The 25,883-nt window shown below is 41.0% G+C and overlaps 2 protein-coding genes across 2 annotated transcripts; both read left to right on the top strand.

Moving 5' to 3' along the window:
- The first annotated feature begins 6,087 nt into the window (after nt 1-6,087).
- On the top strand, nt 6,088-12,869 carry pnp4a (purine nucleoside phosphorylase 4a). The gene is made up of 7 exons (XM_079156655.1): nt 6,088-6,227; nt 8,383-8,546; nt 9,350-9,453; nt 11,187-11,362; nt 11,568-11,758; nt 11,990-12,069; nt 12,372-12,869. The coding sequence occupies exons 1-7, from the start codon at nt 6,205-6,207 to the stop codon at nt 12,519-12,521; spliced, it is 888 nt and encodes a 295-aa protein (XP_079012781.1). The 5' UTR covers nt 6,088-6,204; the 3' UTR covers nt 12,522-12,869.
- Nucleotides 12,870-17,313: 4,444 nt separating this feature from the next.
- Nucleotides 17,314-24,425, top strand: rem1 (RAS (RAD and GEM)-like GTP-binding 1). Its single transcript, XM_079157151.1, has 5 exons — nt 17,314-17,489; nt 20,953-21,350; nt 22,875-22,957; nt 23,444-23,654; nt 23,758-24,425. The coding sequence occupies exons 2-5, from the start codon at nt 20,987-20,989 to the stop codon at nt 24,033-24,035; spliced, it is 936 nt and encodes a 311-aa protein (XP_079013277.1). The 5' UTR covers nt 17,314-17,489; nt 20,953-20,986; the 3' UTR covers nt 24,036-24,425.
- The last annotated feature ends 1,458 nt before the right edge of the window (nt 24,426-25,883 follow it).

The following is a 25,883-nucleotide window of genomic DNA, read 5'->3' on the forward strand; positions in this document are numbered from 1 at the left end:
TGAGGCTGGTTGAAAGATGAAGTCAGCGTCTGATTGCAGAAGAGTTACAGAGTGTTGACTTGTTCCTGTGTGTGTGTGTGTGCGTTGACCTCGTACTGCCATGATGTCACATCCATAACAGTTGCATTAACAGCGGCAGCCATCTTCACGTCCTCTCTCTCACACACACACACACACACACACACACACACACACACACACACACACACACAGACACAACATTCATGCAATGAAGTGAACTCAAATGAAATCAAAGACATTTTTGTTTTTCATCTATTCATTTTCAATGTTATTTTTTATTTAATTCACTCTACAGTGAACACTGAATGATATGAATGCAGGTATACCTGGAACTACAGTTCAGGATAGAAGAGATGAGAAACTAAATACATGAACTAAATATACAAACAGAATTAAACACACGGCTGTAGCGACCACTGAGGACACGGAGGTTAATATTTTTCTGGGGATTTGTGTTGGTTTTAATTGTTCTGAAATTAAACAATTAAAAATAGATATTTAATAAATCCTATCAAGTTTATTGTCACATATACAATCAAACACAGTACAACATGAAGTGAAATTGTTAGATGCCTTTCCCCAGAATTAATCTAACAATTAGATTAATAAAATACAAATGAAACAATGCACAATATAGCCTGTAATGAGTTAAAAAAAAAATACAACCAGTACATAATAATATATGCAATGTAAGGTGATGACATCCGTATGACACAAATGTATGGCAGGTGGATGAATTATAAATCATGCGTAAAGTCCTCAGTACAGTCTCGGGTTCAGGACTCCAGTGGCCGAATAAAGTCCTCCTCATCCTCGCAGTATTCTTCAGACTAAACATATTTAAATTCAACCACTTTTAGACAAACAAAAAGCAATTAAAATATAAAGTTCATAATGTTTCAAGCCTCCAGGGGTTCTGGGATTCAGAAAACATAAAATGTAAATGTTGTAGATCGTCGTGTTGTGAAATGAACACAATTGAAATGACACAATTTAGCGAAGAGAAGAGTGTGATAAAGTACGAAACTAATTAACTCCATTATCAGGTTAACTTCATATGGAGCATCGGGAACACAGCAGGTTGAAGTCTAATGATGCCGATGATGACTTCTAACTGAAATGTGTTCGTTTTTTGCCCACAATAAACAGAAAATTACTTTTTATCTGTGAGTGCCGGTGCTTTGTTTCTTATTTCTAATAACACAAAAACTGTGAAAATCCTCCATCACATCATTTCTCTTTTACAAGCACTTAGCGATCTGTTGTTGCAGCTGATCAAAGTAAATGTCACTTTCTAGTGTTGTGATAAACAGTGCTGGGCAGTAACAAATCATAGTAATTGATTGTTTAAAAAATAGATTAGAGTTAACGTTTTCATAACAAATGGAGGTCGTGAGATAGCAGCATTTTGATTAGCTGTTGCAGTAAAACAGTTTAAAACTGATGTGCATGTAGGTGCTTAGTATCAACACAAACACACTTTTATTCAGCAGCATAAATAAGAGTTTAAATATGCGTGTGTGTGTGTGTGTGTGTGTGTGTGTGTGTGTGTGTGTGTGTGTGTGTGTGTGTGTGTGTGTGTGTGTGTGTGTGTGTGTGTGTGTGTGTGTGCGCGTGTGTTTGGGAATTGCACAGAATGTCTGCATGATGCAACACACACACACTCTTTGGTGATGAATGACATCAGATGCTGCAGAAGTGAAGGACTTCAGTCAGATCACACAAACTGTCAACACTCTACTGTGACTCTACTGGGATGACAAAAACCCAGCTGATTTATTTACATCGGACTCATATAAACTGTGATCTGCAGCCGTGTGATTAAAGTTCAGTCTGTGTTTGTTTCACAGGACTGAATGACATGTGAGGAGCAGCTTTCAGCCACCAGAGGGAGACAAACTCCACCAGCTCACACGGTAAATCTGGAGGACATTCTAGACTACGAAGTGTCTCTCCTTCATGAAATGACTCTACACTCTACAAAAACGTCCTCAACTTACAAACATATCTTCACCTTAATAAATTGTCCCCACTCTCCAAAAATGTCCCCACTTTACAAATATGTCCCCACTAAACACAAATGTCCCCACTTTACAAATATGTAGGTGTTCACTTTACAGACTGAAGATTTTTCAAAAGATTGTTTCCAGACAGTCTCGCGTGAGAGAGGCAGAAAGTCCTGGTCTTGTTGAAACTAATGAAATCCAGACTTGTGACCATGAAGTGATGATCACAAGTCTACAAACATAATTCTGTGTGTGAGTTTTGTAAGAAGCTGCAGGCTCGAGGAGGATTGTGAGGTGATTTATTTTTAGGAATAAGGAAGGTTGTATGAATAGAGAGATCCTCACAATCCTACAGGGTCTACTCCACAATCACAATATGGATGAAATCATTTTATTTTACGTCACATCTCAACCCCTGAGCTTTGACCTTTGACCAGGAACACGTCTGTCACACGCAGTAAAACACACACACACGCACACACATGATCAGACATTGTCTCACTTGATCACTCTTTGTTTTCCTTCTTTTCTGTTTGTCACAACTAGAAATCATTTTATTTATTTCTGGGACTTTTCAAATCAAATCAGTGACAAACTGCTCGACATTAACAAAACACACGTGAAGGCATGTGAACAATAATAACACAACGATGTGTGTAGCTACATTTAGTGCAGGACACAGTACGAACTAGTCAAACTTTGATAAGTCAAAAACTAAGATGGCGACGGCCAAGATGCCGAACTCGAAGCCTTAAAATGTTCTCAAACAATGGGTGACACCACTGTGACTACGTCCACTTCTTATATACAGTCTTTGTAAGGATCCCAGAACTATGAGGCTGATGAGGGTGTTGTCCCTCATCGTTTACACAGGATGAACAATAAGAATCTTTACTACGACTAGTTTTACTGTGTTGTGTGAAGCTCCTCTCAGATATGTTCTGTCCTCGTCGAGCTGAGGCAGCAGGAGTTAAAGTATGTGCAGGACACGACTGACTGCTCGTCCTTCACATAGGTCCAGGAATGCCAAATATCTGAATGACATTTAAGTGGACACGGTCACATTTTTCACATTTCGACTGAGGTGAAGGAACGCAGTAATGTTGAGCGTTCGGCTCATTCATTCGACATGTGACGGAAAAAAAGTCAAATGACACAAATTGATCAGAATTCTTTAAGATAAACTTGGGGATGTGGTGCAGAATTATTCCCGTCCTCTGCCTCCTAAAACACCCTTCTGATGATTCATTAAAGTGTTTAATTCAAAATGGTGAAGTTACATTATTTGTAAATTAGGTGAAGTGACTCCGTGAAGAACCAATAATAAGCTTTTTTTTACTTTTAAAATACCAACAAGACTAAACAAACAGTCCTCCAAATTAACAACACAGTCTCACGGCAGTTCGTGAAATAGTCAAAAATCTATTAGTTTCATGTACAAATACACAAATTGTCTGTTTTTTCGTGTTGATCGAACGAAATTACGTTAAAAATGGAAAAAAGTTAGATTTAGGCAACAAAACCACTATTTCCCCACCTGCCATGATACCGGGCTGATATTAAGTTTCTGATCTGACTTTATGTTAAAAAAAGTAATTTGTTTTTATATACATAAACTGTATATGTATCATGTAAAATACCAGATTTTGTCCTCAATATAACTCTATGTGATTGTGTGTCTCTAACCACCAGCTGTGCTCCGTCCATTAACCTGCTAACCAGCTTCCACATGGCTCCTGTTAAACCACACACACACACACACACACACACACACACACACACACACACAGAGTGGATCGAGTCAAATTAAAATACAAGAGACTGATTTGTCACGTGAAACTTTTTTCTCTCCTTAACGTGACCTCTGAAGTTTTTTTTAATTCTCAGAAGATTTTTGTATTTTGCAGTAGTGACGAGTTGATTTTAGGTTTTATTTCCGGACAGAATTGTGTTTGTTGGGCGCTCGGTAGCTCTTCTGGTGGAGTGGGAGCCCCACGTCCTTACTCCAGCGGCCCCTGTTCAAATCCTACGCAATGTCCCTTAACTCTCCTCCTTTCTTCACTGTCATGATCCATTAAAGGCAAAAAAGCCCCAAAAATAAATCTTAAAAGAATAAATGTGTGTTTAAAAATCTGCCGGTGAAAATGTACTGAGGCTTTTTTAGTTTGATGGACTCACAACACAAACGCACTGTAGCGTAACTTCAAAGAGGGACCAATCAAGGCTCACTTCCTGGCCCCTCTGGTTCCAGTCCAGCTCTGGTCCCCGTCCAGCGGACCCACATGAGCCTCATTAGCAGCTGATCAGAGCGCCAGCAGGGGAGCATGTGAGGTGTGCATCCGGTCATGAGACTCGACGCAGAGTTTCAATTACTGTAAAACAGAACGGGCCGGCGAGCTGCTGCTCATTAAGCCGCCTCATCTCAGCTCCGATTGGCCGAATCAAGAGTTTGAGTCGGGGGCCTGGCGGTCGTTGATCGGTTCATGTCGACAAATTGAACTTAACTGATGCAAACGTGCTACACATTGATTTATTTTAAACCTCATTTCAAAGTACAAGTCAACTTTGAATCGCTAACCTGCTAGCTGATAGGCAGCTGTTGATACATGGCACATTCAACCACACGTGTTGAGTTGAAGCCTTTTGAATGAAGTCACAAGATGAATATGAATCACAAGCAGACTATTACAGTAAAGACAAGTTTGCGAGCTGATAGCCTCAGTGATAACCTGCTGTGTGCGAGCAGGTTGTAAAAGTTGTTAATGTATCACCTGAACAGTCACATTATTACCTGCTGGTGTGACCTTGAGGTTGATCTGTTGACGGTGTGGCTTTGGGAGAATTATTGATCAGTGTACTAGTTTTTCACTTATCAACTATTGACCCCAACAGGACTCACTGTAGTTTCCAGACAGACAGCGAAGACACCGAGACGTTATTGGTCCCAGTCAAGAAATAAACCTTAAACGCTGTTTTTGCACAGGTTTAAACAAACTAGTGCACAGTCTGTTCAACACATAGCCGATTCAGAACGGGCCGCTTGCTTGGCCCGCGGTGTTCTTCTTGAGAACCGCTGTGTTTATTACCCGTCAGGTGTGATGTAAACCGCGGTTCTCGAGGGTTGCAAAGGACATGTCTGTGTGTCCTTTGCACCCGGATATTTATAGGCAATGTAACAAGTTAATTAATTATTTTTACAGGTGGAGATAGATGGATTTCGTCTGTTGGACCACAGAGTTCCATTGATAGAAAGTAACCCTGAAAGGTGCAGTCATGCATTCAGACGTTTACTTATAACTTTACTAACAAAGTACTTGTTATGCAGACTGACAGAATCAGAATCATATATATTATTACTCCATTATAATAATTGATACATTAATGTGTTTATAGTTCATTTTAATTACTTCATAGTTTGTGGGTTCACTACTGAGGATCAAAAAAGTCTCGTCCACAATAATACCTCAGAAGTTATTTGTTGATTTTATTTTGGATTAATAAACACAATCTGTAAAGTTATAAACGTAGTGAAAGGAAAAGTAAAATGTTTACCTCTTTTTCCAAAATAAAATGGAAATACTAAGTAAAGTGCAACAAGTTCATGCTGTGTCTGTAAATATTTGTCTTTTTTTTCCAAACTATCCATTCATATACAGTTAACCTTTGACTGTGTGTGCGTGTGTGTGTGCGTGTGTGTGTGTGCGTGTGCGTGTGTGTGTGTGCGTGTGTGTGTGTGTGTGTGTGTGTGTGTGTGTGTGTGTGTGTGTGTGTGTGTGTGTGTGTGTGTGTGTGTGTGTGTGTGTGTGTGTTGGGCGGCAGAATCAAAGTGAGAACTGCAGTAAAGTCACGTTACTGTCTGTGGGGGCGTGATGCAAAACCAGACTTACACAATTAAAAAGAAAAAAAAAAACCCACACACACACACATGTTTCTACAGCACTGAGTCTCCATTGGCTGCAGCTGATGAATGGTTGAGTTGTCGACCAATCCGGAGCATGTGACCGGTGAATATGTAAGCTGATGGTGTTATCAGCTGGCCGCACTCTGACTGTCTGTCCCTCCATCACACACACTTATACACGCACACACACACAGTGACAGAAATACACACACACACACACATCGGTCTGCTCTGTATTCCTCATCATCATCATCGGTCATCTGTCATTCGTCCATCATGCACAGCAAAGAACAAATCAGGTGAGAAAACTTCTTTATGACATCTTATTACCAATGTATGTTTAATTGTTTTATTGTTGTTTCACTATAGTGTATCAACGTCCTCTTCCTCTCCATGTAATAATAGACCAGTGTTTCCTAAAGTGTTTGGCTTGTGACCCGTCGTCACTGCGTATTTCTACTGCGAACAGTTCAACCAAAACATTATTGTTTTTCATAAAAGGTACTATTATTCAGTTATTCATAAGAACAAAATCCGTATAGTGTTTTCTTTCTCCTTTCTCGCCCTGTTAATCAGTTTATGACCCCTCAGATTAATCTCAGAGCTTCTTGTTATTGTTAATAACCTGCAGTTTACCGTGTTATTTCATTGTATGAACCAGATATCAATAAAATACTGGTCCTTAAATGTAAACACAGTGGAAGAAAACAACTGGGCATTTAGGAGGAAAGGAGAAATACATTATAGTAAGTATTTCTGTACATTTTTGGTAATTACAGGGTACAGAACTGGGGAAACAAACTGAAGTTTAAAAGAACTTTGTTTACAACACTTGTATTTATCTAATCATGGTATTACGTATTTAAGAGGAACAATATTCTACCAAAACTTTAGGTTAAAGTAAGAAAACTAAAAGGAGCTTTGGCAAAATCACAGTATTTAGAAAAAATACTTAGAGTATAATTTAGTTTTATTTTTCTCTAAAATTGCTTCTCTCTTGTTCCCTATAGTCTTGTTTTCTTCCAAATTTACGTACCGGTGAGAACCGAAAAGTATTTTTATTAGTACTGGATTTTTATGACTAAATTCACTGTAAAACGCCGGCTGTATAAAGTAAAGAGTGTAGTTTCTTTAAGGTACAGTCTGTAGCATTTAGAGGGATCTATTGGCAGTAATGGAATATAATATTAATATGTATATTTTCATGTCAGCCACCGTAGTTCTCCTACACGACTTTTAGTTGATTACAATCTACAACTTTACCGCTTGTTGCCAACAAATCCTTCACAACTTTAGAAACACAACGATGTATCTATCCTATAATGTTTTTGTCAAAATGTTTCCTGAGAAACCAGGTTTTGTTCGTCATTTTGACATAAATACTACAACACCCACGATCCTCGGGTACCGTTGGAAAGAAGCCGGTCAGAGTCGTGAATCAGAGCTGTAGCGCTTTGTCGTTGCAGTTGTGATCAAAAACGAGACACCAGAGTTGATGAATTCTGCTTAAATTGGCCCTGAATTTAACTGGTTTAAGCGAAATAGCTCCAGTCTGTTGCAACTCTATTAGCCCAGACTATGACCAGTTGCCGGGACAACCAGTAGAGAAATATAAGTCGTCCGGCACATAATCCCTCTAATCCGGCAAACTGACGTATTAACGCTCAGATTTTGTACGGAACAATGAGAGAGTGTTAATTCGTGATCTTTAGAGGTGGTGTTAGGTTTGTTACCTTCAGACAGAGGCAGGCTAGCTGTTTCCCCCTGTTTCCATCCTTTGTGCTAAGCTAAGCTAACCCGCCGCTGGCTTAAGCTTTGTATTCATGAGATATGACAGTGGTGTCAATCTTCTCATCAGACAGCGATTATGCCAATGTCCCGGAATGTCAAACTGTGACTTTATTCAAAGATAAATCATTTTGAGAAAGGAAAACACTAACATCAGTGTGTATGTGACTGCTCAGTTACACATTATCTTGCACTTTATCCTGGTACTTCATGTCCAGGACATGTAAACACGACAGTGAGACCAGCCAGACAAGAAGCACGAGCATTCAGACGATGATGTAAACAAACTCACAGTCTAATCAGATTATATGACTCCAACTGAATGCAAAGGTTATTATAAAGGTCCGTTGCTGCAGAGCTTCACCTCCTGACCGGTTAAAGTGTGATAACCTGCTGGTTCCACAATTATTTTCTATTCTACGCTTTTTAACTTTCTCCGAGTTCAAGATAAGTCTTTTTACAGGGTGAGAAAATAAAAAGATATTTATTTATTAATCAACAATTAACACAAGGACACCGGGTTAGAACTTGGATAGTGTATTTTTCATTGCACTATTTCTGTATTTTGGTGAACATGACATCTAAGGACTGTGCAGTGGAGGTCTTTGAGTATTCACACTTAACAAGTTATCCCTAAAAAAAATCTCCTCTTCTTCCTGTCTGTAGTCATGACGAATACCAGAAGACAGCTGATTGGCTGAGGTCTCAGACTAGGCACCGCCCCCAGGTGGCGATCATCTGCGGGACCGGACTGGGCATGCTCGCTGACGCGCTCAAGTGTCAGGACTCCTTCGCTTATTCTGACATACCGGGCTTCCCACAGAGCACAGGTACTCTGAATATACACTATTTTAATACTGTTAATATTTGATGAGTGACTTCATTACTGACTGACAACCGTAAACAGTGCAAAGCTGTTCCCCACATATTTATTCACATATCTTATACTCTTACATTTACTGATAAAAACAACAGTCTGTGTGTTAAGATATTTTCATTTTATGTATTGATTAACAGTCAGTGTTTTAGTATTTAACTTCTTCTTCTATACAACCGTTGAATTCCTCTAAAGGACCTACGGAGTCCACATTTATAATCAATGCCCTCTGCTTTGTGAGATTTAAGATTAAAATTGATGTTAAATCGTCAATTGTTCATCTGTGTTCACAAACTGTGTTTTTAGTCCACAAAGCTGAGCAGACTGCGGATCAAAGAACTGATCGAAAAGAGCCGACAAAAGTCTGTAGATCTTTGATCGATCAGACAAATATTCACCAACCCCCTCAAACTGAACAGCAAACGGAGGAAATTGATTTCTGATTATAAAATGAGTTTGGGGTGATCAATACGAGGAATCTGGCTCAATCTGTATAATGTCTGAATGCTAAAATTAAAAAATATAACTGCACATGCAAAGAAAAGAAAGAAAAAACAAGATTGTCTGCTTAGCCTAGCTTAGCACAAAGACTGGAAGTTGGGGGAAATCGCTAGCATAGCAATTAGCATCACTATGTCTCTCACCTTAATCCTGACTCTGTGTGTGTGTGTGTGTGTGTGTGTGTGTGTGTGTGTGTGTGTGTGTGTGTGTGTGTGTGTGTGTGTGTGTGTGTGTGTGTGTGTGTGTGTGTTGCAGTGCAGGGTCATGCAGGTCGTCTGGTTTTCGGGGAGCTGAAGGGAAGGACATGTGTGTGCATGCAGGGTCGCTTCCACATGTATGAAGGGCACTCACTCTGCAAGGTACACACACACACACACACACACGTTTAACTGACATTAAAGGAATAGTACAACATTCTGGGGATAAACTTTATACATTGATATCATCCTCATGTGTGTACGATGAATATAAAGCTACCACCAGCGTCCTGCCAGAGACAAGAAACAGGAAAACAGCTCCGGCTCAATCCAAACGTAATAAAATCCAGCTACCATCACATCATAGTCTCACTAAATAACATGCTATATTTTATTTGTTTAATCTGCACAAAATGTGTTAAAATGACAAATGTACTATTCGCCAAATTTCTGGGGGTTATGTGCCAAACTCATGCGGCAACCTCCGGCTCTGCCGAGTGAAGCCAATGCAGAAATGTCTTAAAACCTGCATTCTCTGCTCCTCCGCTTGCAAAAATAAATCAGATTGTATAGAAGTCTATGAGTTAAATAGACCATAAAGCGGTCAAAATATGGTAATTTACGTTCATTGGCTGCAAAAAAAAACTAACATGACGACGGCGAAATCGTCAATCTCGAAGCTTCGAAACGTCAGTTTTTGCAAACAATTCGTGCCATCTAACGAGCTCCAGAGTTACTAGAAAGTGGATTTTCTAGCTGTTAGACAGTTTGCTGGCTAGCTGTTTCTCCCCGTTTTAAGTCTGTATGCTAAGCTAAGTTAGCCGTCTGCTGGCGGTGGCTTCATACTCATACTTCATTCTGTTTTGGAGGCAGTGAGGGTCGAATAAAAGATTGAGTTGCATCATGAACAATGAAGGATCCGGTGTTTCTGGACTTTCTCCACCTATTTGGGCAATTATTGATTAAACACGTCTCCTGTGAGTCTCTCGTTAATTTAAACCTAATCCTAACTTCACCTGTCACGTTCTAAAACTCAGTTCAGCTCTCGCAAAGACAAAAGCACACACACACACACACACACACACACACACACACACACACACACACATCTGTGTTTCCCAAAGGTTAAGAATTTACTAATTTTGTCTTTTGGAACAAATGTCAGTGCTCTAGAAAAGTATCACATTTTTTCAACCAATTCACATGATTAACATTTTTTACTAAAACAAACAGAGCAATAAACAATAAATACACACACACACACACACACACACACACACTGCATGTGAGCTGATTAAACCTTTTCAGTCACGCAAACCTCGGTGTAACACACTTAATGCAGCATGAGACTGAACTTGATCTGCGTGTGTAGGTGTGTGTGTGTGTGTGTGTGTGTGTGTGTGTGTAGGTGTGTGTGTGTGTGTGTGTGTGTGTGTGTGTCTCTGGGATATAAAGGGAAACAATAGCAGCATTGAACAGCCTGCTAACAGGCTGCATGTGATCGAACTCATGCATGACTTGAGCTGGGTTCCCAAATGCTGAAACACACACGCACAAACACACACACACACACACACACACACACACACACACACACACACACCGCACACACACGGTCTCTCTCTCTCTGGTGTGTATCATGCTGAAAAGACCTGTCTGTCTTCTAGTTGGTGCTCTAACTGATACAATTGTGGATTATGTAATTGCTGCCTGAATGTTTTAAGATTAAAAAAAACATGACCTTATGTTTTAGAGACAAATGATTACCAAAGTTATGACGAGATACGTCTGTCTGTCTGTCTGTCTATGTATCCGTCCGTCTGTCTGTCGGTCCGTCTGTCTGTCTGTCTGTCTGTCTGTCTGTCTATGTATCCGTCTGTCTGTCTCCTCATCAGACGACGTTTCCAGTTCGAGTCTTCAAGCTGTTGGGGGTGAAGACTCTGATCGTGACAAACGCTGCCGGCGCATTGGCCGACGGCCTCCAGCCCGGTGACATCATGATCATCAAAGACCACGTCAACTTCCCCGGATTGGTCGGTCTGAACCCGCTGACTGGACCCAACGACGACAAGTAAGACACACACGTATACACACACACATATATACCTGTGTTGTTTATCGTTTTTTATTCGTTTGTGATGAAGCTGGTTGTCTTGTTTATTTGTTCGTCACACAGTTGTTTTGTATGTTGATTGTATTGTAACGTTTTATTTGTGAAACACGCAGTTGATGTAATTAAAACAAAGTATTGAAGTTTGAGGCTTTGTTGTTTACAGGTTCGGGCCTCGTTTCCCGGCCATGTCAGACTGCTACGACAAAGACCTGCGTTGCCTCGCGATGGACATCGCCAAGCAGCTGGGCGTGACCGGCCTGATGCAGGAGGGCGTGTACGCCATGGTGGGGGGGCCAAACTTTGAATCCATCGCTGAGGCCAAACTGCTGCATCGACTCGGAGTGGACGCTGTCGGTAAGACACACACACACACACACACACAGAAACCAGACGGATGCTGCAACGTTCATTACAAACACAATATAAACAAACAACACTGAAGATTTAGCAATATTACTCACAGTATTATCATCGAAGTGGTGGTGTCAGTACTAACAGTAACAGTGGTATTATTCACAGTATTTTCTTCAGTACCAGTAGTGCTGTAGTGGTCTCAGTGACGTCAGGTGTTGTGTGTGTTTACAGGTATGAGTACGGCTGCTGAGGTCGTGGTGGCGACTCACTGCGGTCTGAGAGTGTTCGGCCTCTCTCTGATCACAAACAAGGTAAACACACCGATCAATACGTCAACATTTCGATCCATTGTGACTGACACAAAGTCACAAAATCAACCTGATTATTAAGAACGATGAACTCCACCAGCTATTAATTGATTACTTAATCAATGAATCAATTGCTTTATTGATTAACTGAAATACTGATTTAATTGAATGATGAGCTGACTCAGTGTGATATGATATGACAGTGTTATAGTTGATTGATTGATTGATTGGTTTACTGATAGATTGATTCACTGATTGATTGATTGATTGATTGATTGATTGATTGATTGATTGATCTGTGTCAGGTGGTGAAGAGCTACGAGGACTCGGACAGCGTGAACCACGAGGGCGTCCTCGAAGTCGGCCGGCTGCGCTCTGAAACTGTGCAGCAGTTAGTGACCGAACTGATCAGCAGGATGGATATCAATAATAACACCAGCAATAATGCTGTCTGAACACACACACACACACACACACACACACACACACACACACACACTGTGTATGTATATTGATTGTTGTATTTACAACATTTTCTAGAGCGTTTGCGTATTTCATCGTCCTTCATGTTACTTTGTCCTTTTGCTGTAATAAACACTTTATTTATACAAACCTAATATTTCTCTATCAGGGTACATTTGAGTGTAAGTATTGATGTATGATATTTTATCTGATGGTGCTTTCATATAAAAAGATATGAGACAAAGATTTTTTCTGAAGATTCTTCTCTAGTACATTTTATTTTGTAAAAACATGCTCTGCCTTCCTGATCAACGTTAATCTGATTAAATAACACGCTGACAACCCGCTTCCTGTTTCCTCCTTGTGTTGAGCTGCAGTTCCTCTAATGTCCACTAGATGCTGCTGTGATGAAACTCTGACTGTAGTGAAGTGAATGGGAAGAACCCCCAACAATAAGGACAAAACTAAGACATAAAATAAACAATAACTATGTATGGAACCAATAAACAGTATGTAGAAATGGCAAATAAGAAATAAGGGTTGCGCTCCTGTCACGCTTGCCGTTACTAAGCAACCATTGACAATCAATTTGAGGGTGCAAGAAACGTGACATTTGAACAGCTTCTTACTGGACTTTCTCTGGAAGAGGCCAATGATTGTTATCGGTAGAAATTCAAGGTTTCTTATGTGAAGATGCTGCCAGAAAAGAAAGGTTTCCTGTCAGACATAATGTTGTGTTTATCCAGTTCTGATTGGTTTAGGAAATGTAAACAAAACAGAATGTTTTCTTTCAACTTTTTCAAACTGTTGAATCTTTCTAAATACTTTCTGAACAACTGACTTACTTCAAATGACAGGATCCCAACAGGAGATGCAGGTAAGTTAAACATATAATCAATACATGCTTGAAGAATAAAGTGTTGTTGTTACTCCAGTCTACTAGTGTGAAGTTCTGCTATTGTCCCGTAGAGGTTGTCGTTTTTATTAAAGCCACAACATCCTGATTATTTATCTATTCTATTCTATACTGCATCTTTAAAAAGATGATTTGAATGATCACAGGGAAACGTTTCTAGCAAACAATGTTAAGCTATTGAGAAAACACCCTCACCTCTAGGTCTATGTTGTAGACGTTCAGGAGCTTTCTGTCACATCACATGATCTTCATCACCGGAGGCAGTTTTCTCAATTGTGCTGGAATAGTAGAAGGTCAACATTCCATTTTTCCCTGAGCACTTTAAAGAGTTATTATCCACGGTGGCTTTAAAGTTCAGGTTTAAAACTCCCTCTTATGAAGAAGATTCTGTGATACAGTCAAAAGCTCCAGAACAGCTACTAAATGGACCTTGTTGTAAGATCATTTCAAGGTCAAGAATAAGCTTTAAACCTCGATGTTAATCTACCCTTTCCTCCCTAAACAGGTGTGTTGTGTTGAGGAGCAAAGCCCCTTGCTGCCCGCTGTTGTTCAGACAGTTGAGTGACGATGACCTTTGAACTCTTAGTCATCTCCCTTCTGGTTCTCTTGCTGGTTCTGATGGTTTTGCTGGTTCTCTGCTGGATCCTCAGACACAGCAGAAACAAGTAAGAACCATAGACTCTATGAGAAGTGGACGTAGTCGTCGTGACTTCACCCATTGGTTCGTGGACTGTGGTTTTGAACCCTCAAGTTTGGCACTTGTTTTTTGCCACCAGTGAACGGAAGTGACCATATTAGGACGTAGAGAAGCTGTATACGGCTCTGGTAGCGACCTGTCAATCACAAGGTAGCCCCGCCCTAAATAATACCCTGCTTAATGCATATTATGATGCGCATTAACCAAAGTCAACACGTGCTAGAAGCTAACCGGTGAAATTATATTATATTATGTCATGTTTACATGCTTTAATGTGCTATCTGTCTGGATACATACCTGTATTTCCCTTCTGAAACTCTCTGCTAGACAACAGCTTGGGTTGATGTTTACTTCTTGTCAGCTGATGTCATTCACATAAAACTGCAACCTGAAATAAACTGGGACACATTTAGAATGTTTATGTTTGAAACTGTGAAATATATATATACATACATTGACCATTTATAGATGTGATGGCTTGTTTAAAGACAAAGTTTCTGAATACCGGCTGTGTGGATTGCTCTACGGATTGAGTGTTTCAATACTTTCATCGCATTTAGCAAAAAATTATAAAAACAAACGACATAAACTCATAAAAGAAAAGTGCACACAACCTTAACCTAGAACCCAGGACCTTTTCCCTGTGTTTACGTTCTTGCTCATGCCCCAGACCAGTGCTGCAGGTCCTAATGTGTGTTGGGGTTTAGAGTTTTGAAGCGTCTCTCTGGGTTTTGATTCTTTAGAAACCTCACGGAGCTGCGGATCTCAGCGGGACAACCCGCTCGTGTCCTGATCATCAGAACGGAGCCAGACAAAGCCCAAGAGATGATGGACCACCTGCTGGACCGAGTCTTTCTCCTGGTGGAATCCGGACCGCAATCTGGAGAGGAACTTGAGGGGGAACTTGAGGGGGAACTTGAGGGGGAACGTGTAGCAGAACGAGGTTCAGATTCTGGATCAAACCCGGAGGAGGTTTCAACAGCATGTTGGCTTTCCAGGAGAGGTAAGTGTTATTGAACCAAACCTTCTTTCATGCAACTTTTAAATATAATCACACTCAAAAAGGACTGAAAGGAAAAAAAAGGAAAAAGATCTGAAATAGTTCAATTATCTACATTTCTTTTCAGATTTTTAAATGTATTTCTGTGAGAGAAACAGCTGAAGTTAAAGCACCCAAAAAGTTATTCAAATCTTGAGATTTTCAACCTTTATTTAAACCTTTACTTTTAACTTTTAATTCGTCATTTAATTCTCTTCATTTCAGAGACTCTGAACCATCAGTTCAGTCAGCATCAGCTCCGCCTGCCGGCGCTGAGATGAACTACAGTCGTTACTGAGACTTAACCTTTTGTATTAAACTGTGCGATAAAACTGGGAAAATCGGAATTATTCGGGTTTTCCGCAATTTTGACTGAAGCTTGACATCGATTTGTTTCCCTCCTGCTGCAGCTAAACCTCTTGACAAACTGTGGAGATGGATGAAAGCTGAGGTTCCTCCTGCAGGTGAGAAAAAAGTCTTTATGGATCAAAACTCAATTTGCATAAATACATTTGTTTTACAGTATAAGTATTACAACTGTCTTATTTCTGTATTACATTTGTGTCCTCTACTCTAGCTCCTCCTTCTCCTCCTTCTCCTGCCAGTCAGGATGAATCTGAGGACCACAACCTTCAGTGGTCGGATGCAGTCCAGCATGTCCCTCTCTCCTCTTAGGGCGCCACCTATACAGTGCATGGGGGGGAAGAGGAGGAACGTTATGAGTTACAAGATTAATAAAATAATTGATTGTATGATAAAGGGCTTTTATTTTAATATGAATATCATTTGATTACACGCTGACACAGTCAGTAATATCAGTCCGCCTGCAGAGGGAGCGATGGAGCTGCTGGTGGAGCTGGTTGATGATCAGCGATTGGTTTCTGTGCTGCTGACTTAGAGGAACTGTACTTTATTGGCTCGCTGGATTGGAGGAGGTGATGGCCATCTGGGAGGAAACTCCTCCTCTTAAATGTTAAACTTTTAAACTGAGGGGGTGGATCAAATCTAAACATCTGTGATGTGTTGAGTGCCAGTAAGAGAGACTCACGCCGACACAAAGGACACAAAGGAAGTGATGTTGGTTTCTCTCTATAATCTAATTTTCCATGTCAACTCATGCCAGAAAAAAAAGGAAGGAGGGGGGCATGAAAGATTAACAATGATACTCATCCTGAATCCAAAATATGAGCTACTACCTTAACACTCTGGCATTCTAAGTATCTCATAATGACTTTCTAAATCCACATTTTGTGATACTAAGTCAAAGTTTTGACTCACTGTCTCTAACTTGCTGACACTGTGAGGGCTTGCGGAGTTAAAGGTTTTCTACAGCAATGAAGTGTAAAGTTGGATGATTTACAAAGAGATGATGATGATGATTAGTGGTCAAAATCTGTGCAGCAGAAGCACAGATATCCTGACTCGTAGTACCTGATATGGATCAAGCTCCAACAGCACTGGACGTGTCTTTCATTGACCCTCCTGGAGAATGACATCGTCTTTCAAACTCCACACTTTCAGTTTGTAATGCAGGCTTTCTGTTCTGAGGTTTTGGGAATCAATTTAAAAATAGTGCAAAATGTGCCACTAGACCTCTATCAACTCGTATTGACTTTGTATTTGTAGTAAGAATATTGGGGGTTTTAATTCATTTCAATACAGGCAGAGTTTTTATCATATACTGCACGTTATAGCGACTGAAAACACTTGAACTGACTTTAACACTCGATAGTCAATACTCTGTGGAAATACTGGATTTAATTAAAAAGCTTTGATCCAGTTAATATTGTTTTCTGTATTTTACATTGGTGGAGCTCATCCTTAATCTGACTTTAGACTCAGATGGTGACTCTTTTTTTCAATTATTAAATATATGTTTTACATATTTTAATTGTTTTATCTGAACTGTTTCATGAAGCCAAACTATGCATTTTGGTTCAAACAGGAAGTGTCCAAAATGTTCCCTAAACCAACACACACACACACACACACACACACACACACACACACACACACACACACACACACACACACACACACTCACACTCACTCCCTCCTCAGTTATCTGTTTCTCCTCTGCTGTCGCTCTGACACACACACACTCACACACACACACACACACAGAGGGGGCTAGATAACTCTGTGATTCCACTGCTGAATTTTTAACGCTGTTGTGGAACTTTTTTTTCCAGGCGGGTTACTGTGGCACCAGGGTACTGTTACACCGCCAGAGACAGAGAGACAGGGTTCAGTTCTGTTCTGTTGTTTACTGAGGCTGGACCAATACAGGACAGTTGATGGGGTGTACGGTAAGTTTATCTATCTATCTATCTATCTGACTATCTGTCTATCTATCTGACTATCTATCTATCTGACTATCTATCTGTCTGACTATCTGACTATCATTCTATATCTATCTATCTATCTATCTATCTATCTATCTATCTATCTGACTATATATCTGTCTATCTATATCTATATCTATATCTATATCTATATCTATCTATCTATCTATATATTGCATGTTATTTTCTGTTGATGTTTTAATTTCTTTGTTGTTTAGCTCTCTGTTACAAAAACAGCATTTGTTAAATTTGTGTTTTCACACATAAATTATATCTTAGTTGTGTTTTCACAAAACACATCATTTCCAGATAGTTCCAAACAAAACATTCACATTTGATATCATGTTATTTTACATCTCGGCACATTTTAGGTACAATTTGTAAATGTGAAACCTTTATTTATCGTTCTTTTTTTAACAAGGAGTTTCTGTTTGATCTAATTTTCTTAAAAGCACATGAGCTTCATTAACTCTTTTCAACTGGCTAACTAGCAGTCGTGTACTGTATGACATTTCACTGTATAGACGAGAGACCTCTGACCTTTAGCCTCCTGAGTGTCTGGTGCTTCATTCTGCTGTGAAAAGAAAATGAAGAAGAGAAAATGTTAAAGCTGTATAACTGTACACCCAAAATAAGTTCCTGTAACTAGTTCACTTACCACCCTCAAGCACAGGAGCTTTGACTTGGTCTAACTTGCTCTCACTATCACTGACTGTGGTACTTGGCACCTTTAAATACCTGAATTATTTATCGTAGGAGGTTTGTTTGTGTGTCTGTGCGCTCTTATGCATACTAGAGGTGCATACAATGTGTGCATATACGGTTTCTAGTAACCGGAATTTAATCAAATTCAACATCATAATTAGTCTAATCTGCTTTACTGTTATTTAATTATATGTCACTGATTCTCAGACAGTTTTATTTATTTTTTAAAGAGTAAGTAATGTTAAAAAGCATAAAATCACACTGTACACTTTACAACATAAAGCTCAGCACAGCGTCATCATTAATGTAGTCTGTCACAGGAAATGTGTTCCCAATGTAAATATCGGAAAAAAGAGTTCTCTGCTCATTAATCTCTCTTATCTCTCTAACATTTTCCATGAAACTCACATTGAGGAATGACTCATACCTGCTCAGAAAGGTTTATTCTATCTAAACGTTACGTCGCAGCTGTCTTGAATAGTGACCTGTTTTTACTCCCATTCAAACTAAAGCTAAGCTATGTTTGAACTTAAAGGAGCTGCATTTAACATTCCTTTAATATAGCAGCAAGCAACTACTGTATTATCTGTAAAGATATAGTGGAGTGATGTCTACCTGAGCAGAGAATAAAGTTGCTCTCCCCTCTGCGTGTGGTGTTGTCACAGCTTTTTCTTACTTTTTGACATAGCCGCGCCGGTCGACCGTGCTTTTAGTGCATGTAAAGCATGGCTTCAACTCTCCGTAGCGAAGCCTGCACGAGGAGCGAGCACCAGAAAATGAAGTAATCACGGCCGGCGCGTGGAGCGAGCAGGTGGCAACCTCCAGTTCTGCCAAATGAAGCCAATGTAGTGTCTTAAACTTTGCAGTCTCTCTACTGACCAACAGGGGGCGACTCCTCTGGTTGCAAAAAGAAGTCTGATTGTATTGTATTGTATCTATGAGAAATTACTCTACTTCTCTCTTAAATTATTACCTCAGTAAACATTGTAAACATGAGTTTATGGTCTCAATCTCTAGTTTCAAGTCTTCTTCAATACAGCATGATGTTCATTTAGTAAATTATGGTCCATTTAGAGTCAAATAGACCATAAAGCAGAGTATGCTTTAGGGCGGGGCTACCTTGTGATTGACAGGTTGCTACCAGGGCCGTATACGTCATCTCTACGTCACTCCTTCGCATTCCAAATATGCTAACTTCTGTTCATCGGTTGCAAAAAAAACAACATGGCGACGGATAAATCGACGACCTCGAGGCTTCAAAACAGCAGTCCACAAACCAATGGGTGACGTCGCAATGACTACGTCCACTTCTTATATTCAGTCTATGGGTGCGAGTAGGCTCCGTAAGTGGTCAGTGCACTTGATGATGCACCTCTGAATTTTTGTAACGCGTGACTGTCACAAATAGCTTACAGATAAAAGAACTATTTACATGTCTAGAATTGAAGAACGCCAAACGAATTGTACTGTTAGCGCAGCTAGCGCTGTTAGCTATGAGCCGCCGGCTCGCCGTCGACATGTTGAGAGCCGTTGAGAGGCAATTGAAATGCTCCCAATCTTGGATATTGTACCTTTAAACCTAGATGGTGCAACAGAATGTCAGTTAGTCCTTCATTAGCTAGCTAGTAGACAAATAGTTGATGAATTTGATGTTTCTGCGCCGGCGACGGTTAAGATGATGAAGTGATGACATGTTGGACAGACATGGATGGAAACTGCAACATGACTGGTTGCGGGTTGGCATACAACCTTGAGGTGGTGATTTTAGTTCCCGAGAAAGTTGTCTTGTACCCCCTGAAGTAGTCTGCTCCAGGCCACTGACTTCTATTGAGATATTAAAACAGAAATCACATGGAATGAGATCTTTACAGAATAACGCCGTTTTCACACAAAACACGCACGTGAAAGCATAGTTAGTGTGAGGTGATGTGTAGTGATACACATTTTCTGTCCTGGTATCCGATCCTCTCAGATATTTTCTTAGGCTTGAGATTTTTTTTTCCGAAAGTCCCTGAAGGATCAGTCAGAGAGTAGATTTAGAAAACTCGGAGAATTCAGCAAATAACTAAATTAACTTTTCTTCCCGTCCAGTAAAATAGTTTTCACTATAACGTTGTTATAGTGAAAACGCTTAGGGCAAAGTAAGCGTATTTCGGGTGGAATTATGACCCCGGAACCAGGCAGAGAGCATTGGAACTAATTAGATTTATTCTTATTTGTTTAACCTCATTTAAACAGGAAGTCACTTGAGACTAAGACATGGCCTGAATAGCATTGCACAGTTTAGTGTTGTACCTTCACTGTTGGTGTGCAAACCCTGTGAGCGATCAGTGTTTCAACGCCCTCTCTGGTTGCAACGTTTACAGACTGTTGCACCTGTAAGCACACCCAGTGGTGATGTCACAGTGTACTGACACACCCTGTAGTACACTTCTACGTCACTGCAGCAACCTGAGAGGTTAAACCCATGGAGGGCGGCAGAAGTGATCGCTGCTTTGTCTTGGAAAATGGACGGAAAACGTATCATGTTTCATATTTTCAGAAATACTGAGATTAGATTATATTAGATTGGAGAGGGGGCGGGACTTCTGCTCTGTATGCCAAAGAAACGCTCTGTGATTGGTCATGTTGGAAGTCAATCAGAAAACCTTTAAAGAGTGTTAAAGGCCGTAGCTAACCAGACTTTTTTCTGATACCTGAATCGTCCCGTCTCCTCCCTCAGGTCTGTCCTGCCCCGATGCCGTTATCGTAGCAACATGACCCTCAACACCCAGAGAGAGAAGGAGCCTCTGCGGCGGCGAGGCAGCACGCCGATTCCTCCCGCCCACTTCTACCGGCACCAGTCCTGGACTCGGGACTTTCAGGACATTCGGCTCCCTGGCAGCACCGAGCAGCCGAGCCCCCAGCGTAACCACCTTCCTCTGGGACAGTCGGCGTCCTACCACCCCGGAGACAAGTCCCTCCACTACCGCGCCCAGTGGAGCTCAGACTCGGACGACGACTCGCAGAGCGACTCGGACTGTGTTTACAGAGTGGTGTTGCTCGGCGACCCCGGCGTCGGAAAGACCAGCCTCGCAGGAATCTTTGCCGGAATCACAGAGAAAGATGAACAACCCGGAGGTGGGAAGTTAAGTTTTGTTGTTCGATTCATTTATCTAGTTTATCTTAGTTAATACTCAATGTTCTCACTTTAAACAAGAGAAAAGCTTTAAACTAGAAAGAAGTCGATATTGTCTCCTTCCTCCTACAAATATTTTTTTTAATTTATAAAATACAAAACTGTTGTTTAGTTCAACACACATTTTCTTGGTCTGGTAGCTCGTGGTGGCTAATGTTAGCAAATTCTAGTTAGATACATACTTCTGTAACTGAGTCTGCTTAACAGCTAATACCAAAAGAACCAAGAAATGTTATTGTTTGCAGTTGTTGGATTTCTGTCAACAGCTTCACAAATGTATTTGTTATAATTGTTATATTAGTTATAATACTTTGGGGAAAACTTTGCTTTCTGGGCAGCAGGAGATTTTTGAGCGGGACCAGAGTGACCGACCTGATAAGATGCGTTAAAGTAAAAGTCTGACATTTTGGGAACTGTGCTTAGCAGCTCTCTTGCCATGAGGTTGACGAGAAGATTGATTCTACTCTCATGTCTGTATATTAAATATAAATATAAAAAGCAGCAGCCAGCAGCCGGCTAACTTAGCTTAGCATGAAGACTGAAAACAGCTATCCAAAGATAACTATTCAGCCTGCCAGCACATCAAAAACGTACTAATTATATAATATTGTTTAGTAAGTAGCCAGTTTACCTCCAGGTGTTAAGTTCCCGTGAACAAGGCACCCAACACTCAAAAACTTCTCCAGGAATGCCGTACTATGGTTGACACTTTGACCGCTTTGAAAAATACAAAAGGACACACTCCACCTGCACGCTGTGTAAAATGACCTTATTGATTGACGAATAAAGCATCTTTATTAAAGTATTGACGAATAAAGCATCTTTAAACTATTGACGAATAAAGCATCTTTAAACTATCTCTGCTAAACTAGTCTCTGATAGTCCCGACCAAGAAATAATCCGGCACTTAACAACACCATAAAACGGTGATTTGTTGTTTTTACCCTTTGGTTTTTGTTCAGATTTAACGAACAATGTTAAGGTTAATAATTGATCTTTCGAGGTGCTGTTGGATTGATTCATATTCAGTATACAGACATGAGAGGGAAGAACTTCGTCAATGTCCTCAGCCATGTTTTCTTTTTTTGCGTTGTAGCTTTCGTTCTCGGTCCTCGGCAGCTCGGTGCTCAGCTTCTGTCTCTGACTTTGTTCTGACAGCACAACCTTGACTGACCCGACATCATTGATCATCGTCTCCTGTGTCACGTGTCGATTGGCCTGAGGCCATGATTGACAACCCGTATTGATCCGGTGACAGTCTGACATGGTGCGAGGGGGCATTTAGTTTTCAGGTCAACTTAACTCAATGTTTGGTTTATCAACTGTGTTGTCATTGTTGTTGACCAGGAAGATGTTGCTCATTGACATTGTCAGTCCAGCAATTTGGTCCAGACTGAAATATCTCAACAACTACTGGATGGATTGCCATGACATCTGTGAATGTAAGTGTTCATTGTTTGTTACAGAGGACTCATACGAGCGGACACTGACGGTAGATGGAGAGGAATCCACACTCATCGTCATGGATACCTGGGAGAACGACAAACTGGTACTGTGTGTGTGTGTGTGTGTGTGTGTGTGTGTGTGTGTGTGTGTGTTGATGAAGTACAGCTGTGGACCAAGAGGAGGTCAGTTGTGAGGCAGAGGATTATGGGTACATGGCGTCCTGCAAAGGGACCTCATGGTGGATTTCAATTAGATTCTCTGCTTTGAATAATTACGTTACATCATCATCAGAAAAAAGGATCCCAGGAACATAAGCTTGTTTTGTTGAGATCACAACATAAAAACGAGTGTCGGGGATGCATTCGCTCAAGTGTTTGTCAAGTGATTACATCACCCAATGTGTCCAAATGTTGAAGAGGATCATTATTGACTATTTCGCTCGGTTGCTAACCTGTTTGATTAATTGCTCCTTCACAATAAATCCTTCAAAGAACAGGAACATAGAAGAACCAGCTGTTGAAAATCTGGATTTTAAAACTCAGATGTTTCTTTCCCTCCATCTTTGTGTCCACGACTCTCTACCTGTCAGGAGGAGGAAGAGGACGACTCCTCTCAAGACGACTGTCTGAAGGTCGGGAGTGCTTACGTCATCGTCTACTCCGTCACCGACCGCGCCAGCTTCGACGCCGCCGCTGAGCTCCGTATCACGCTGCGACGCACGCGCCAGGCCGAAAACCTTCCCATCATACTCGTGGGCAACAAGAGCGACCTGGTGCGATCCAGAGAAGTCGCTGTGGAAGGTGGGGGTCAAAGGTCACAAGGTGTAGATAAATACAAAATACAGGTACAACGTTTGATGGATTCTATTTTGATCATTTGTTCTCTTTCACGCGCGTTTCCCAGAGGGCCGAGCGTGTGCGGTGGTGTTTGACTGTAAGTTCATCGAGACGTCGGCGTCTTTGCAGCACAACGTGACCGAGCTGTTCGAGGGCGTGATCCGGCAGATCCGCCTCCGTCGAGACGACGCCGAGGCCCTCCAGCGCCGAGGCTCCGCGTACAAGCGCAAAGAGAGCCTCAGCCAGAAGGCTCGGCGCTTCCTGGACCGACTGGTGGCACGCAACAACCAGCGCATGGCGGTCAAAGTGCGCTCCAAGAGCTGCCACGACCTGGCCGTCCTCTGAAGACACGTATCCACCAGGAGCGTCACGTTTAGACCTTCTTTGACTCGCTGAAGTTTTTCCTCTGGCTGTGATGTCGTGGACGACGGCGTCTGCAGGTTATCCTCACGTTCAGAGAGTCGACAACAAAAATGATCAACAGCGAACGGAGTCAGCGGACGGTTACGTACGCCGCTGTGAACAACTCCGTTTCCTGTTTGGTCTGAACGTTTTTGTGACTTTTCCTTCAGATGACTTAAAGAACCAGACTGTGAAGGATCATCATTGATGGGTTAAACGTTGGATGACTGTGTGTGTGTGCGTGCGTGCGTGCGTGCGTGTGTGTATGTTTGTGTGAGAACAGGTGATGTCCTGTAGTTTCCATTGTGTCCACTGTGCTGTTCTCCTGAGGTTTCTACTGTTTTCACTTGCAGAATAAAGTCTAAAAGAAACAGACTCAAAATCATCTTTTAGCAGACGTCTAAAACAGATGACCACCACTATGATGAAACATCGTTTTATTACTTTTACTTTCTCTCTTTTGATTTTATTATTTACAAGAGCCGGGGATCGAACCACCGAAGATCGAAGGACGACCCTGCTCTCCACTTGGCCACAGTCGCCCACCCTTACTATCTATAATTTACATTTCCCTGTTCTGCTATTGTTTTTGTTTGTTTATCATGTGATTTAATGTAAAAATACTCATCAAAACTTTCCTTTCTTTAGTTGTAATCTCCTTCGATCGCCGGGCCATTGCTGGATGTTTACTGTTGCCATGGTGACGCGTGGTCCTTAGCCACAGTTGAAGAAGAGGCGGTTTTACTGAGCGGTCGTCATGGTGTCAGGGTTGCATGCTGAACTCCACTGTAGGGTTGACAAAACACAGGCCGAGTGTTTGGCTGATGGATGAGACAGTGTCTCTTATTGGGACTTTCCTGCCCTGAGTTTAGCCTCTCAGGCTGCTTACAGTACAAAGTGCTGCAGCAATGAGTCCTGAAACGTGAAATGTGTAACATTTTTGCACTACCGGTTCCCTCTTCTTGAAGTCAATGAGTTTTTATAATAGGTAAATAAGGTATGTGGTTACCACAAGCTTAAGATATGTGTCTTGAAAAGCTACATGCTAACAAGTGGCTAAATGAGACGACGTCGTGCCGAACATTATAGTCCGCGTTTAGCTTTGTGGTGGTGGTGACTGTGGTGTAGTTTGTTTACAGCCTAACGTTAAGCTTTCTACTTCTGATGAGTGCACTCACGCTTCAGAAATCATAAAAGTGGTGTTCATTTGTGGAGATTGTCTTGCTGAACAAAACGTGTAAGTATCATAAACTTGTGTTTGCCACGGAGTTTATTTTCTGCAATATACCATAATCCAATAGAAAATCCTGTTGGCAGCGACTCTATTGGCTTAAATATAAGAATGTTTAATTCTGAAAGTTACATTTGAGCCAGTCTAAAAGTCTTCAGTCTACAGGCCGCACTTTAGGCACAGCGGTGCTTTGAGATAAATGTATATTGACCACGTTCACCATCTTTATTTAGCGTTTGAAGTCATCAACCAAACTATTGGACTTATTCATTTTAAAGAAAATTCAATCGTGACCCGAATCTCTGTTTTACATTTCATGATATTTCACTCAAAGCCACAAATCTCAACCTGTCAGTGGAAACGTTAGACCACAGTCATTTCTTTAAATATAGAATCTGAGCTGCCGTGAAATGACACCAAAAATCAGCAGCAGTTTATCTGGAAACCACATCAGGCACACTGGTTGTCCCAGTTTTTACTGATCAAATATGCTATCTACTTATTGATCAGGCGTTTTGGTCACACACACACATACCGTGGTTGTACAGGGGCAGATGGAG

The sequence above is a fragment of the Pholis gunnellus genome (assembly GCF_910591455.1).
Source record: "Pholis gunnellus genome assembly, chromosome: 3".
Classification (NCBI taxonomy): domain Eukaryota; kingdom Metazoa; phylum Chordata; class Actinopteri; order Perciformes; family Pholidae; genus Pholis; species Pholis gunnellus.

Bases quoted from the DNA above. Each gene is read 5' to 3' on its own strand.
- pnp4a (XM_079156655.1), top strand. From the start codon at position 6,205: ATGCACAGCAAAGAACAAATCAG. The intron at 9,454-11,186 runs GTACACACACAC...TCTCCTCATCAG, and splicing joins AAGGGCACTCACTCTGCAAG to ACGACGTTTCCAGTTCGAGT. The intron at 12,070-12,371 runs GTAAACACACCG...GATCTGTGTCAG, and splicing joins TCTCTCTGATCACAAACAAG to GTGGTGAAGAGCTACGAGGA.
- rem1 (XM_079157151.1), top strand. From the start codon at position 20,987: ATGACCCTCAACACCCAGAGAGAGAAGGAGCCTCTGCGGCGGCGAGGC. The intron at 21,351-22,874 runs GTGGGAAGTTAA...TGTTTGTTACAG, and splicing joins GAAAGATGAACAACCCGGAG to AGGACTCATACGAGCGGACA. The intron at 23,655-23,757 runs GTGGGGGTCAAA...CGCGTTTCCCAG, and splicing joins CAGAGAAGTCGCTGTGGAAG to AGGGCCGAGCGTGTGCGGTG.